A 14,050-nucleotide genomic window follows, 5' to 3' on the forward strand; every position below is an offset into this window, starting at 1 on the left:
ACTTGAGGGAGACAGAAGAGAATGAAGCCAACAAGAGGAAACATAACAAATAATTGGACCTGGTAAAACTAAGAGAATGGTGTCCTGGAAGGGGAAAGGATCCGACATTTTTGAGGGGAAAACGAGCCAGCAGTACTGAATGTATAGAGTTGTGAGTGAGATGAAGCGTGTATTGACTATGGCGTATAGGAGAACTTTAACCTTTACCAGACTAGTTTCATTGTAATAGTAAGGACAGAAGTCTACTTTCAATGAGTTAAAATGTGACCCAGAGACAAAAAATTGAAGACAGTGAGTGTAAACTATTCTTTCTTGAAAGTTGGTGTTAGAAGGAATGCCAAAGCAGGGGGGAGGTGGGGAATGAGAAAGATGGGCTGGTTGCTTATGGGCTCAGAGCCCATAGGTGGTATAATATGTGACCCACAGCCCCTCCATGGTATGTAACTTGGTAATGTCATTTTCTTTCAATTCTTAGATTTAATCATGAGTTTAGCTCATCTTATAGGAGGATGGGAGGTTTTGAGGTGAGGTGGAACAAAAGGAAAGTTTTAAGAGATACGCAGTTGTGAAATACAGTCTGACTATTCACAATGGAAGGATTTTCCTTCTCAGTAGAAGAGTAATGTTCTGCATTTGGTGAGCCCTTGTACTGTATTTTCCCCCCTCTCTCATGTTGATGCCCTGTTTTAAAGTCTCAGATAGCTCTGGGATCCCATGAAGGTTGCTGACATGGTCCTCTCATGCTCCGACTTTTCTCTCTGAGCCCTTAGCTACTCTGGTACCAGAGACCTTATGTTCCTTGCCCTCAGGCAACTAGACTCACCCTTAAGGCAGCAGCATATTGGGCCTGAGAGCTGATGCTCATCGGTAGCTTCAAATTTCTCTTCACCAGGCATAAATGTCACTTTTCAGATCTAAGATCAAGCTCAGAGCTGATTTTGGCTTCTTTACCATTCCAGGTAAAACGTTTGACCCTAAAATTTTCTTAGACATCTTCAAATAATATTGATTTTTATGATATACAGAATGAAGTGGGATAGCTTTTGTCTATATATGTGTTTTTAAACTTCTTAATGGTGTTTTAATCTATAATTCACTTAACATTTTTGTTACCAATTCACAGTTATGCTTTCCAGCGTATTGTCCTGTGTCTGTTTTCACCTAGGAGTCTCGTCTTGGTTCCTAACAGTGACATTTATCTGTCGACGTATCTATGGGGCATGGTGTGTATGTATTCATAAAAAGGAAAAATGCGTATGGGTTGTCTTCGTTAGGCTCAAATTCTGCTTGCACACCCTCTTTCCATTACTGTTTTGAACCTACAGTTGCTTTTCCATTATGTAACTGGACTGCATTCCCATTTTAGATCCAACTGAGGAGCCAGCACCACAGGCCACCAATACAGTGGGTTCTGTTATTGGAGTAATTGTTACCATCTTTGTGTCTGGAACCATATACTTCATCTGCCAGAGGATGTTGTGTCCACGGATGAAGGGCGATGGGGAAACCATGACTAACGACTATGTGGTTCATGGACCAGCTTCCGTGCCCCTTGGTTACGTGCCACACCCCAGTTCTTTGTCGGGATCTCTTCCAGGTGAGCTAGGACTGACCCATTGAGAATCAAGTCTTGGCAAGATTGCCAAGCTTCCGTTATGGAAACAGAATACTGCCTACAGTCTACTTCAGTGTAGACTATTTTGGGTTTAAACAGTAACAAGGACAAATGTTTGCTTACTTTTAGTACCTTCTTTTTACACGGAAGACCTTAGGTATGATTTGATAGAAATTGGCAAAGGATACAAAGCGAATACATGCACATACGAGCATCTATATTAATATATCATACAGTTATTGCATGTATACTTCATTCCTGGGCTTCCCAGGTGGCGCTGGTGGTAAAGAACCTGCCTGCCAGTGCAGGAGATGCAGGAGACACGGGTTTGACCCCTGGGTCGGGATGATCTAGAGGAGACCATGGCAGTGCACACCAGTATTCTTGGTTGGAAAAGTCCATGGACAGAGGAACCTGGTGGGCTACAGTCCATGGGGTCACAGAGAGACTAAAGTGACTTAGCACGCATGCACTCTGCATTTCTAGATGTGCTCTACTAAAGTTAATCAACTGGCCGTTTGTTGAAAAGAATTATAAACCACAGTTCATTTGGTTCACTACCAGACCTGTACTACGGAGCCCAGGAATTAGAGGAGGCCAAAAAACAGATGAGGTTTCCTTTTCAGCAGATTTAGAAATGCCTGATTGATAGCAGGGAGGAATACATCGTCTTATGTTTTCTCCTAACTTAGATGAAGACAGTGGGAGGAGGGTTTATTCAGGCATGGCCAGGGTGCCAGATGTTCTGTCCTTGGGGAAGACTGCATTCCTGTAGGGAAGTACAGCTTTCTTTTCAATGTCTTTTGGTACCCTTAATGAAAAGAAGCCTTTCTTGTAATGAATATAGAGGAAGAGATACCAGGCCAAAAACCCTATGAAAATAACTTAACTCTGGTTGTTAGCTGTAAGGAAATAGGTGATTTTTAAATTGTTAATAGATTCCCTGTTGCCATACCTAGTTTGTTAAAGGTGGAATTTGGGAAGTCACTTGTGAAAAATAGGATTTCTTCTTTAGCATTGTGGTTGTGATTACAACATTTGCATCTAGTAGATAAAGAAATAATTTCCCATACATTGAATTTATGCTCTTAACAATGGGTTTATTTTTCTTTTGAGCAGACCGATTGCTTTGTCTAGCCTGCTTTGCACTTCTGCTCTTCACAGTTCTTTTTTTCCTCAGGTCCTCTAAGAGACTGAAAACCTCTCGTCTTGAAGAGCTCTGCTTCCACTCTGGCGAGTAGGAAGGGCCAGGAGCTATTCTTGGCCTTACGTTATAGGCCAGCTCTCAATGGAAGTCCCCACTTCTAGAGAACATTTGTTTGCCTTTTCCATTAAGTGTTTTCAGTGATATTGGGAAAAGAGGGCATACGTTGTTTGAAAATGGAGCTATTTGACTATTGATATTTGTAATTCTAGGACTAAATAAAATGATTTCATGCCTTCTTATAGACTGCACTCAACATCAGTATTTATCCTTCATTTTAGGAATGTCTCGTGGTAAATCAATGATCAGTTCCCTCAGTATCATGGGGGGGAGCAGTGGACCCCCTTATGACCGAGCCCACGTCACAGGAGCGTCGTCAAGTAGTTCATCAAGCACCAAAGGCACTTACTTCCCTGCAGTAAGCAGCCTGTTTTCCTCTGTTCACTTTGAATGCTGAGATAAATAAGATCTTAGATGTTTAACTTATTTATTAAATATGGGTACTTAGCGATGGTAGTGTAAAAAGGTTTTAATATAGAATTTAGACATACAGGGCCCAAAGGATTTACCACCACCATGTGAGCACTTAGAATGTGCTCAATTTAATGACTGTGTAGCAACCAGCATATTTGAAAGTATTGGACATTAATCTCATATACCAGGTGAAAGTAGAACTGTTGAATAGTACCTCCTGAGAGGCTAAGGACGGTCATTCTGTGACCTCTCAAAAGAAGGAAGAACATGTGGTATTTCTCCTAAGTAAGTAATCTTTCTCTAAACATTTATAGTTCTAAAAATCAGAACCGAGTTGTGCTACACTTAAACCAGTAACTTGTAGGTTGCAGATTTCCTTCTCATCACCTTGTGTTATTTACCCTAATGAAATTGTGTATTGAGGGGTGGAGAGCCACAGTCCTAAAGTACTGTTCTAGGTTAATTCTTTGAAAAAGAGGAAGTGAAGAGGAATATGAACAGAGATGAAGGAAGAGAAGTTGAGAAAAGGCTAATAGTCTCTGTCTGGATAGACTATTCTTATTTCAATCCTTTGGTTTTCTTTCCTTTATAGATTTTGAACCCTCCGCCATCCCCAGCCACAGAGCGATCACATTACACCATGGAATTCGGTTATTCTTCAAACAGCCCTTCCACTCACAGGTCCTACAGGTAATACACATCCTCCTCCAGTGTCAGTCCACATATTTATTAGAAGGAAGTGCTTGAGTTGTGAGTTTGCTGTGGCCCTGGCTGAGTAGATGATGGTCACCAAGAGAGAACAGGCATCTTGTCTGGGTAATGCTGGTATTGCCTCTACCGCAAACCTTTTTCTTTCAGGGCATTAGACTTCCATTAATTAACGTATCGTTGCTGCACAATATTATGTAAGTTGCAGTTGTGTAATTTAGTGATTCACAATTTCTAGAGGTTGTTTTGTTCCATCTGTAGTTATTACAGAATATTGGCTATAGTTCTGTGTTGTGCAGTATATCCGTATAGCTTATTTTACACCTAATAGTTCATACCTCATTCCCCTGTCCTTTGATTTTTCCTTCCGACTTCCCTCTTCCCAGTGGTGATCACTAGTTTGTTCTCTATGTCTGTGGGCCTGCTTCTTTTTTTATTATTTTCACCGGTTTCTTGTATTTTTTTGGATTCCACATATAATTGATATCACACAGAATATGTCTTTCTCTGTCTGAGTTATTTTACTTAGTGAATATCCTCCAAGTCCATCTGTGTTGTTGCAAATGGCAAAATTGCACTCTTTCTCATGGCTGAGTGTAGTCCATTTTGTGTGTGTGTGTATACACACACTACATCTTCTTTATTCATGTGTTGATGGACACTTAGGCTGTGTCCATATCTTGGCAACTGCAGATAATACTGCTGGAAATATTGGGGGGTGTGTATCTTTTCAAATTAGTGTTTTCAGTTTTCTGGATATATACGCCAGAGTGGAACTGTCAGGTCATATGATAGTTCTGTTTCAGTTTTTTGAGAAACAATGGCTACATCAGTTTGCATTCCCACTAACTGTGTAAAAGGATTCCCTTTTCTCCACATCCTGCCAGCACTTGTTATTTGTGTTCTTTTTGGTGATAGTTGTTCTGAGTCGTGAGGTGATAACTCACTGGTTTTGATTTGCACTTTGCTGATAAATAGCCACATCAAGCATCTTTTCATGTGCCTGTTGGCCATCTGCATTTCCTCTTTGGAAAAATGTCTGTTCAGGCCTTCAGGGAACTGTACATTTTTTAAAGAGAGCAGCAATTTTTTTTTGTGGCTGGCTTTTGTAGTATTAAGATAGAGCCTCCAGGCTTTGGCAGTATTCTAAGGAAAAGTTACCCCCAAAGTGACTTGATTTCAGAATATGTTACTGCTGAGGTTAGGTTTGATTGATCATCTCGGTGGAATGTTGGGATAAGACGAAGGTCCGGAGAGTTAGGAGAGCTCTAAAATAGCAGAAGTATTAAGGGCACAGAATTTGAGAGAAGCTGAAAGAAGCTTAAGTTCAGCCCTTGCTTACATATGTTATTACAATCTGGAGTGAAAGCTTTCTCATATAGTTGCATGGAATAAATCATGACTCATTAAAATAAACTACAATGTGTTTGTAAGCCAGAAAAGGGGAGATCCTCTGCCTCTGTGCTGATCTGTGACTCTGTGGAGCAGAGTGAACAGGATCAGTCCTAGTGTGTCATCCTTACTCTTTCGTCACTAGACAAGCCAACAGAAAGTCAAAAACTTACATTCTCTTCAGACTCTTAGTGCCCGTGCTTATTGGCATCACCCGTTATCTTCTCAATAAGGTGTTTCCTGGCATTCCAGTCGATTGCCCTGATGTATATATAACCTTACAGATGTGTAGAAATGAAGTGGAAACTGTTTATACTGTATCTCATTCAGAATCCTTATGTCGCTTCATGGATAAGATAGCTTTGACTCCGAACTGATTGATTTTATGTTTTACTTAAAGAGTTGCTTTCCCTACCCCAGATTTGTTCTAAAAAGTCAAAATAGAAAGGCAGAAACCTGAAAATTGAAAAAACAAAGGAAAGAGCTAAAATTTTACTTTTACACAATTTCTTTAGATTAAACACTGTTTGATTCAGGTAGACATAATTGCATCAAAAACAGTTCTTTTTTATGAAAACTCTTGTTCTGTATTGGACCAGCTGATTAACAGTGTTACCCTGTGATAGTGTCGGTGCACAGCAGTGTGACTTGGCCATACAAACACCTGTTTCCATTCTCCCCCAAACTTCCCTCCCAGCCAGGCTGCCACGTAACATTGAGCAGAGTTCCCTGGGCTGTACAGGAGGCTCTTGGTTAACCATTTTAAAGATATCAGTGTGTACATGTCCTTCCCAAATTCTGCATCTATACCTTCCTCCCATGGTCCATGTTGTGTTTCTCCAGCCGCCTACCTCCGCCAGCAGCGCTAAGTTTGTTCTCTATGTCTGTCTGTCTGTCTGTCTGTCTGTCTCTGAAAAACAGTTCTTATTTAACTGTTTCCCACATCTCAAATTAAGCCCAGTTTATTTCTTCAGTGTGAAACTTTTTATCATTTAAATTTTCTTGAGGGTTGGGGAAAAGTTGCAAAAGTTAATACATTTTGTTAATCTATTTCATTTCTCTCCTCTGGTGTTTTGTTTTTTCCTCCTCTCCTGTGGAAATGGAAGTATTGGGCCTTTTAAATGTTGAGCCAAGAAATTTCACCAAGGCTCACCACCTGATTGGACAGAAAGATAAGACATAAAAAATACTGTGACATCATGTCAATACTGGTAGTAAAAGTGCTTGAGAACCTGCTTAGCAGGTCATGTAACTTCTGGTCTTTTATAGCCATTTCTTTTGATACGGAGGGCTTGCCTCTAATGGCATGTATCCTGAGGTGTGTTACCCGGCACATCGTCAGATGTTTTATAAATTGTTGCTTCAGTTTTACACTTGCTCTTGCCCCACTGTTGCAGTCATTTTATTTGGTGAGAAAGCATATGAATAAATCCTGACTGGGATAAATATGAAATAAGATCAGCTTTACTATACTTAGACTATAAAGTGGTATAAGAAGTTATAGTAGAAAAGATGGAAAAATCAACACTGTTTAAGTCAGCTCTTAATTTTACTAGTACATTTCTCTTTCCAGTGTGCCTTTTTCTTTAGTTAGCCATGCTACAGACTTAACAGTTATAGATTGGTTGAAAAGATAGCTTAAAGGGTATACAGAAATAAATTAGGTCTGTGAAATACGTTTTGGAAAACTCACTGGTTCTGTATGGATTCCTAGAATTTGTCATTTTGGTGTTCAGTTAGAGCTGCTCTTATGACAACATGCTTGTCTACATACAGTATAGGAAATTGACACTCCTTTCCCCAAATCATGGTAATTTCTCTGTATTGATAGTATTAGTAATGGGATAGATATGTTCCTTAGGCTGTCTACCAAAATTCAGCCTGGCTTGTACAGTATTTGTACAAGAGAGAATGAAGTAAAGAGAGTAATGAAGTCTTCGGTCATCATTAAATTATTCATCAGGTAAATCATAGAGCGTTTGAGGAATGTTCAGGGAATGCTCACATGTTTGAGTAATGTAAAATCATAAAGACACGTTCTCACAGATCATGGAAAGGCAGAAATTGATGTCCACTATACAGACTAAATCCCAGGGTGGGCTGCCGTCTCTGGGGTCGCACAGAGTTGGACACAACCGAAGCGACTTAGCAGCAGCAGCATACAGACTAAATGCAAAATGAGAGTTTTTTTCCAAAGATGACAATTAAATACAACTTTGGGTGGTTCCTTTTTATTGATACAATGTTACTTAAAGATGTTGTTTTTTAGTCACTAAATCTAGCCTGACTCTTTATGGTCCCATGGACTGCAGTCTGCCAGGCTTCTCTGTCCATGGGGTTTCCCACACAGGAATACTAGAGTGGGTTGCTATTTTCTCCTCCAGGGGATCTTCCAAACCCAGGGATCGAACTCACATCTCCTGCATTGCAGGCAGATTCTTTACTGTGGCGCCACCAGGGAAGCCCAACTTAAATACGTAAGCACACATCCAGAGGTTAGGATGAGTTCATCATTCACAAGATAATGCTGTCTTCCTCCTTCAGCCTGGCTTTGAAAATTGCCTCTTGGTTGGTGCCAGTTTAAATTGTCATAGTTGATTGTCTTCCAAGTCAGGTTTACATTTAATGCCTTTGTATTTGGATAGAGAAACCACTCTTCTATAAACTAATTCATCTTCTCCTGGTTTCTTCCCTGTATCAGCTACAGGCCGTACAGCTACCGGCACTTTGCGCCCCCCACCACGCCCTGCAGCACAGACGTGTGTGACAGTGACTATGCTCCTAGCCGAAGGATGACCTCAGTGGTGACAGCCAAGGGCTACACTAGTGACTTGAACTATGACTCAGAGCCTGTGCCCCCACCTCCCACGCCCCGAAGCCAGTACTTGTCAGCAGAAGAGAACTATGAAAGCTGCCCGCCTTCTCCTTACACGGAGAGGAGCTACTCTCATCACCTCTACCCACCGCCACCCTCTCCCTGTACAGACTCCTCCTGAGGAGGGGCCCTCCTCCTCTGACTGCCTCCAACACAAAAGTGTAAATACGAATTTGGTTGAGATCTGGAGGGGGGGGAGGGAGCTATTATTGAAGGATGAGGCAGACCGTGTACAGTTAAAATTATAAATGGGGTAGGGAAAACTGGAGATATTTGTACAGAAGGAAAAGATATTTATATATTTTCTTAAAATAGCAGATTTGCTGCTTGTGCCATGAAAATTTGTATAAATAAATTTGTACTAAAAGTTTTATTTTTGCAAACTAAATACACAGAGCATGCCTTAAACCCAGTGAAGTGACTGAGTACAAAGGAAACAGGAATTTAAAAAACGGCATCACTGACCAGGAATGTCTGGGGTTTTATTGATACCAAAAATTTAAAAAAAAAAAAAAAAAAGGCAAAGAAATTAAAGTCCATCTCAGCAGCAAACCATATATACTCGGAAGGAGCCCAGTGGCCTTCATGTTAACTACCATTTGAATCCCAAAAAGTTTAAGAAATGAAAGGCAAAAGAAAAGAATACTAATTTTGGATAAAAGGCTTTGTTTTCTCTAGGGGTCCAATAATTTTAGCGAGGAAGATAGATATTTCTAAAAATTCATTCGGGGTGCTGCTGTTGTGGGAGAGATGAGCTGTCTGGTAAAATGCTATGGGGCCGTTTTGTTTGCAAGCCTTCTGTCCCTATCTTAAAAGTCACCCCTCTGTCATACATCAGTTTATTTCCTGGGTGATTTCACCTTGCTTCCTCCCTTAGCAGCATTATATTTTGCCAAGATACCATAATTTATTCACCATAAAATCTGGGGATTGATTAAATAGAATTTGCTAAATAAAAGGTTTGTTTTAATATTTCTACTAACTCCTTTCCCCAGTCAGCTTAGCTCTTCAATTGGACTGCTGTGTCCGCATAAGGATCAAAGGTTAGACAAGTTACGGTTCCTCTTTATTCCAAGATTGTTTTAATGCTCAATACAGTGTCTTTTTACAGCACATATAGAAAGTGTTTAAGAGTTACAAATTTAACCATTAAGTTTTTGTTGTAAATTAATCATATATCCTTGCAGTACTTTCAGCATATAATATCACAGTATGAAATCATTTTTATATATATTTTTTTCCTAGTAAAACATTTAAATATGTTCCGGTTAGAGACAATCTATTTTAAAAGAGGATTTTTTTGGTTATCGTTAGGTTTTCCCTTTATTAGTTGTTGGTGACATTTTCATGTTCTTTAGGCTGATTTTTCTCAGAATGATCTCTACACACATAACCTCTTTCTAATGTGTGGCGTGAGTTGAATACAGTATCTTTCTGTTAACCTAATGTGAATATTAGATTGTTTTCAAATTATCCATGAATTACTCTTATAATCACCTCTTATATATTTTATGTGTCTTCTCTCTTACTCCATTATGGATTAAGGTGATTTAACAAATTTAACGATATGGCTTACATGAGAAGGAAAACTGAACTTTTCAGCTGTCAGAACTTGAGTAGAGGGGGATAATGGAAGGCTCTTCCGTGCTCTGCCTGCCCCGTGTGGCACTGGGGCTGCTGCTGCTTCAGCTGTCAGGGCTGACCCGTGAAACCACGCTGGCACTGCTCTGCCACCTTGTCAGAAGTCAATTTCCTGCTTTTTCACATGTTTCCAGCATTTCTCTGCTAAAGTTGAATGTGTTTTTAAACTAATGTATTTTTACCTTAACAGATGTTGGTCAGTTACTTACTAAATGATGATTTTTTTGTTGTTGTTGTTTTAATTCTGTTTTGCTGAGGCCACCCTGTCTAGATTTCAGGGCCCAAGAGAAAACAATGGAAGAAAGGATTTATAATTTTGGTGGAGGTGAAATAACTTTTTAAGCAATTAAAAATACCTAAGTAATCTTAAAAAATTAAAAAATGCTGTTTCAGAATATCACATCAGTTATTGGGGTACCTTATATGAATCTGGTGCATTTGATTTTGCGTATAAATAAATGGTAATCCATCAGTGTCTTGCATTTCAGTCAGACGAGTGTTAACTCTTCCTGTTGATGAAACAAAGTGCTCAAGTTCTAACAGAATGGAAATTGAAATTGCATTCTGTGACACACAGAGGCACTTGATGCTCACATGAAGATGGAAAGGTTAGCAATAACTGGGTATCAATTAAAATATGAGAATTCTTGATGTTTACATTTTTTAATGTGCATCTTTATCTGGTGGGCTTCCCATGTGGAAACTTGCACTGTAATGAACTAAGAAGAATATTGCCTTGTTATATCTCAGTTCAAGTGCTTGTACTGCGATGGCAATGGCCTCTTCTTGCAAAATACTAATTTGTGTGCCAATTTGTTTGAAATTATTTGAAGGCAGTTCAGCTTAGTCTCAGAATCCTCTTTCTCAATGTTTTGAGATGGAGTCTTAACATTTTGGGGAATATTTGAAAGGTACAGTTTGAGAAAATTGTCAAAATTCAGGATGGATTTATTGGTCCTCAGGTTATATGGACAGTTAAGCTTTAAAGTAGACCATCTTGTTTATGAAACACAAGATCTTTAATTGGAAGATAAAAAATTAACATAAGCACAAATCGGGGGAAAAAGAAAACAATTTTGAATTTGGATTATTTTGAATTTTTGAATTTGGATTATTGCTAGATGCGTTAGCCATGCTGAGGGGCAATGAATAAAATTTCATTATATTCCTTAAATATAGTAGTATTTGTTGTGATTGTGTGTCTTGAAGTGTGCCCACTTAGTGATGTGATTAAAATGACCTGAGAATTGGACTTTAGCATAGCATACTTTCTGTGCACTACAGTAAGCTTTTCTTCACTAAAGTGGTCTTTTATTCTTCTAAACTTTTATAACCTTGAACTTGGCTCCTGCAGAGCTTTGGTTTTTTGAACCCTGGCCCAAAGAATTTTGCTGTTTATATCAGATAATGGCATATTCACAATTAACAAAAAAACAGTTAAGGCGTAGAATTTTCTCAATACTGATTTTTATTTCAGGAAATTTTATTATGCATCTGATACTCGCTGTAAATCTAGCATATCATGAGATATTACGTTTAGCAGAAAATTATCATTATTTTAATTTTAATACAAAAATACTCTGATGTACCACCAAAAGATATCTGACCCTTTAGTCAGTTTGAGAACAGCTGGTCTGAAGGACTCATATTTAGAAATGAAGATTTTACAGTACATTTTTACTTATATAGACCATTAATTGGGATGGCGCTTTGAGCAGAGGATTGACTTTGTTCATCATTTTAAAATATTCCGAAGTCAATAATTTATATAAGACCAGCTCACTTGATACTAAGATCTAGAAATAGCCACTGTCTGCATTAGATTACCGTCAGTTTGGCAGGATAATTTTTTTGTTTGGTTTTGCTATAGAGGCTCATGTAATGAGGAATACTGCCAGTAGGTTTAGTAGCTGTGTCTTATCTAACCTATTAATGAACTGTGTATATTTATGTGACACAACATCAATAATCACAGTATAGAGACTATTTTGGGTACAGGAAAGGCTTGCCTTCAGCAAACAAGCCTGGCTGTCTGTGATAGGTCTGCTGCTGTTGTTTTGTGCCTAGACTAGATTCTTAAAAAGTATAGTTTTTAAAATTGCTTTATCTCTTGCAGGGGAAAACTTCTTAGTTCATTGATTTTGCATGTCACAAAAGCAGCATGATGGTTATTACTATTACACATCTAACAAGATTCAGAAAAAAAAAAAAACCTTGGCCTTCTCATACCTCCCAAGTATGTCATACTTTCAGTATGTGTAGTCCTTCATTCTGAATAATGACATGAGTAGTATGCCTGGAGTGTGGATATGAATGTGAGATTATCAGATGGCTGACAAATATTTGAGCATCAATAAATGAGACTACAGACTAAGTGTAGACATGGACCAAGTCTTAAAGAAGTTCAGAATCAAGCACTGTTTAATATATATTCTCAGAATTCTTAAACTCAAGAGATTTAATTTTGTTTGGTACTCCTTTCCTTATTTCACACCTTAAGTGAACCCAGAGAAATAACAGATGATTTTACAAAGTACTGTAGCATATGTGTAGTTTCCAACTTTTGGAATTGCATCATTTTACAATGGGCTCAAACTTTAGCTTTGGAAATTCTCAAAAGTTTTAAAGGATTTTGGACCCTAACACATAACATGATTTTAAAATTGTGAATCCATATATTTGAGACATTTGACTGGATTCTGCCTCCTTTTCAACTAATTCTGTACCTGAATGGAGAGGGAGGGAGATTCTTCAGTTTATCTAGATGATTTAGAATGAAATTACTGACCTCATCCTTCTTAAGGTAAACTTTATTGTTCCTTTTTCTTTTTTTATAAGCCATTCTTAAACCATTCTTAAGTTACTGCTGAAAGAAAATCATCATGACTTTGCAGACACAATTATAAAGAAAGTGATGTCTTATACTCAGAAGTGGAAATAACTTTTAATTTTCCCATTACTTCGGGTTTGTCCAAAAGTTAACACCAAAGAATTATACAGTCTGCTTTGCTTAACTGTCCATTCTTTAAGAAATAATTTTGTAAACATCACATATAAGCAGGGCAGGGGTATAGATATATAGAAAGATATATATATATATATATATAGAGAGAGAGAGAGAGAGAATCTCTATTGTATCTCACTAAATATTAATGCCTAAGTAAGAATATTAAAAGGAAAATAAAACAAGTCTGATTAAGGTTACATGAAATTGAGTATCTAGGATTAATTGAGAACATTTTAATGAGAGTAAAGAGGATACTGAGATGCTTAAGCTGGACTAGCCTTATTTGCAAGTGAAGGATCTGGTGCTGCTTTCAGATGTTTTATCCTCTGTGTTTTTAAATTTTTTAAGCTTTAATCTTCGTCATTGTCTTAAAGTCAGCTGGTGTTTCTTGTTCATGGACTTTGGTACGATGGTGCTTTGCAAGGATGTAATTATATTTTAATGACCAACATTTGGTCAGCCCTTGTCCACTATTCACGTCCCCCTTTTTGTAAAATAAGTGCTTTAATTTTAAACTGTATAAAAAATACCTTGTATAAATCCCCCTTTTGATTATTACAATAAGTTGAGTTGTAACAAATGAAATGTTGATTTTTATAATAAAACAGTGGAAAATAAAAGTGTCATTTCTTTTCAGCAGGAAATTAAAACAGTTGTGCTTTGCTATGATAAATGAATGCTGTGTTTCACACACAACAGAACTCACCTTTACTATTTGCATTTCAAATAAAATAAACAACTTTGGAAGAGAGGTTTGAGCAAGGCTTTGCTTTGTGCAGTGTTGACAATACCTGTGATTGGGAACAAAATAAGGAAGATTTGAGTCGGCTTATCCTCTGCACAGCAAAGCCAATCTACTGACACCAGGTTGTGGTAAAGGAAAGCACAGCATTCATTTGGAGGACACCAAGCAAAAAGAATGGGAAGTTTGTGCTCAAAGACCCAAACTCCCTAGTGGCTTTCAGGAAAGGTGTTTTAAAGGCAACATTTGGGATAAAAACTGCAAAGGACTTGACCTTGTTCTGATTCTGTTCAGTTCAGTCGTTCACTCGTGTCCGACTCTTTGCGACCCCTTGGACTTCAGCATGCCAGGCCTCCCTGTCCCATCACCCACTCTTGGAGCTTACTCAAACT

The 14,050-nt window shown here is 38.3% G+C and overlaps 1 protein-coding gene across 3 annotated transcripts in view; it reads left to right on the forward strand.

Moving 5' to 3' along the window:
- Positions 1-8,789, forward strand: part of LRP6 (LDL receptor related protein 6) — a 170,282-nt gene extending 161,493 nt beyond the window's left edge. Inside the window, exons 20-23 of one of the 3 annotated variants that reach the window (XM_018048470.1) lie at positions 1,367-1,597; positions 3,101-3,237; positions 3,886-3,983; positions 8,095-8,789. In XM_018048470.1, coding sequence (XP_017903959.1) covers positions 1,367-1,597; positions 3,101-3,237; positions 3,886-3,983; positions 8,095-8,389 — 761 coding nt within the window. In that variant the 3' untranslated portion in view covers positions 8,390-8,789. The remainder of the gene's footprint in view (positions 1-1,366; positions 1,598-3,100; positions 3,238-3,885; positions 3,984-8,094) is intronic. The other 2 variants (XM_018048471.1, XM_018048472.1) reach the window with 2 other exon arrangements.

This window comes from Capra hircus, chromosome 5 (genome assembly GCF_001704415.2).
Source record: "Capra hircus breed San Clemente chromosome 5, ASM170441v1, whole genome shotgun sequence".
NCBI classification, from domain to species: domain Eukaryota; kingdom Metazoa; phylum Chordata; class Mammalia; order Artiodactyla; family Bovidae; genus Capra; species Capra hircus.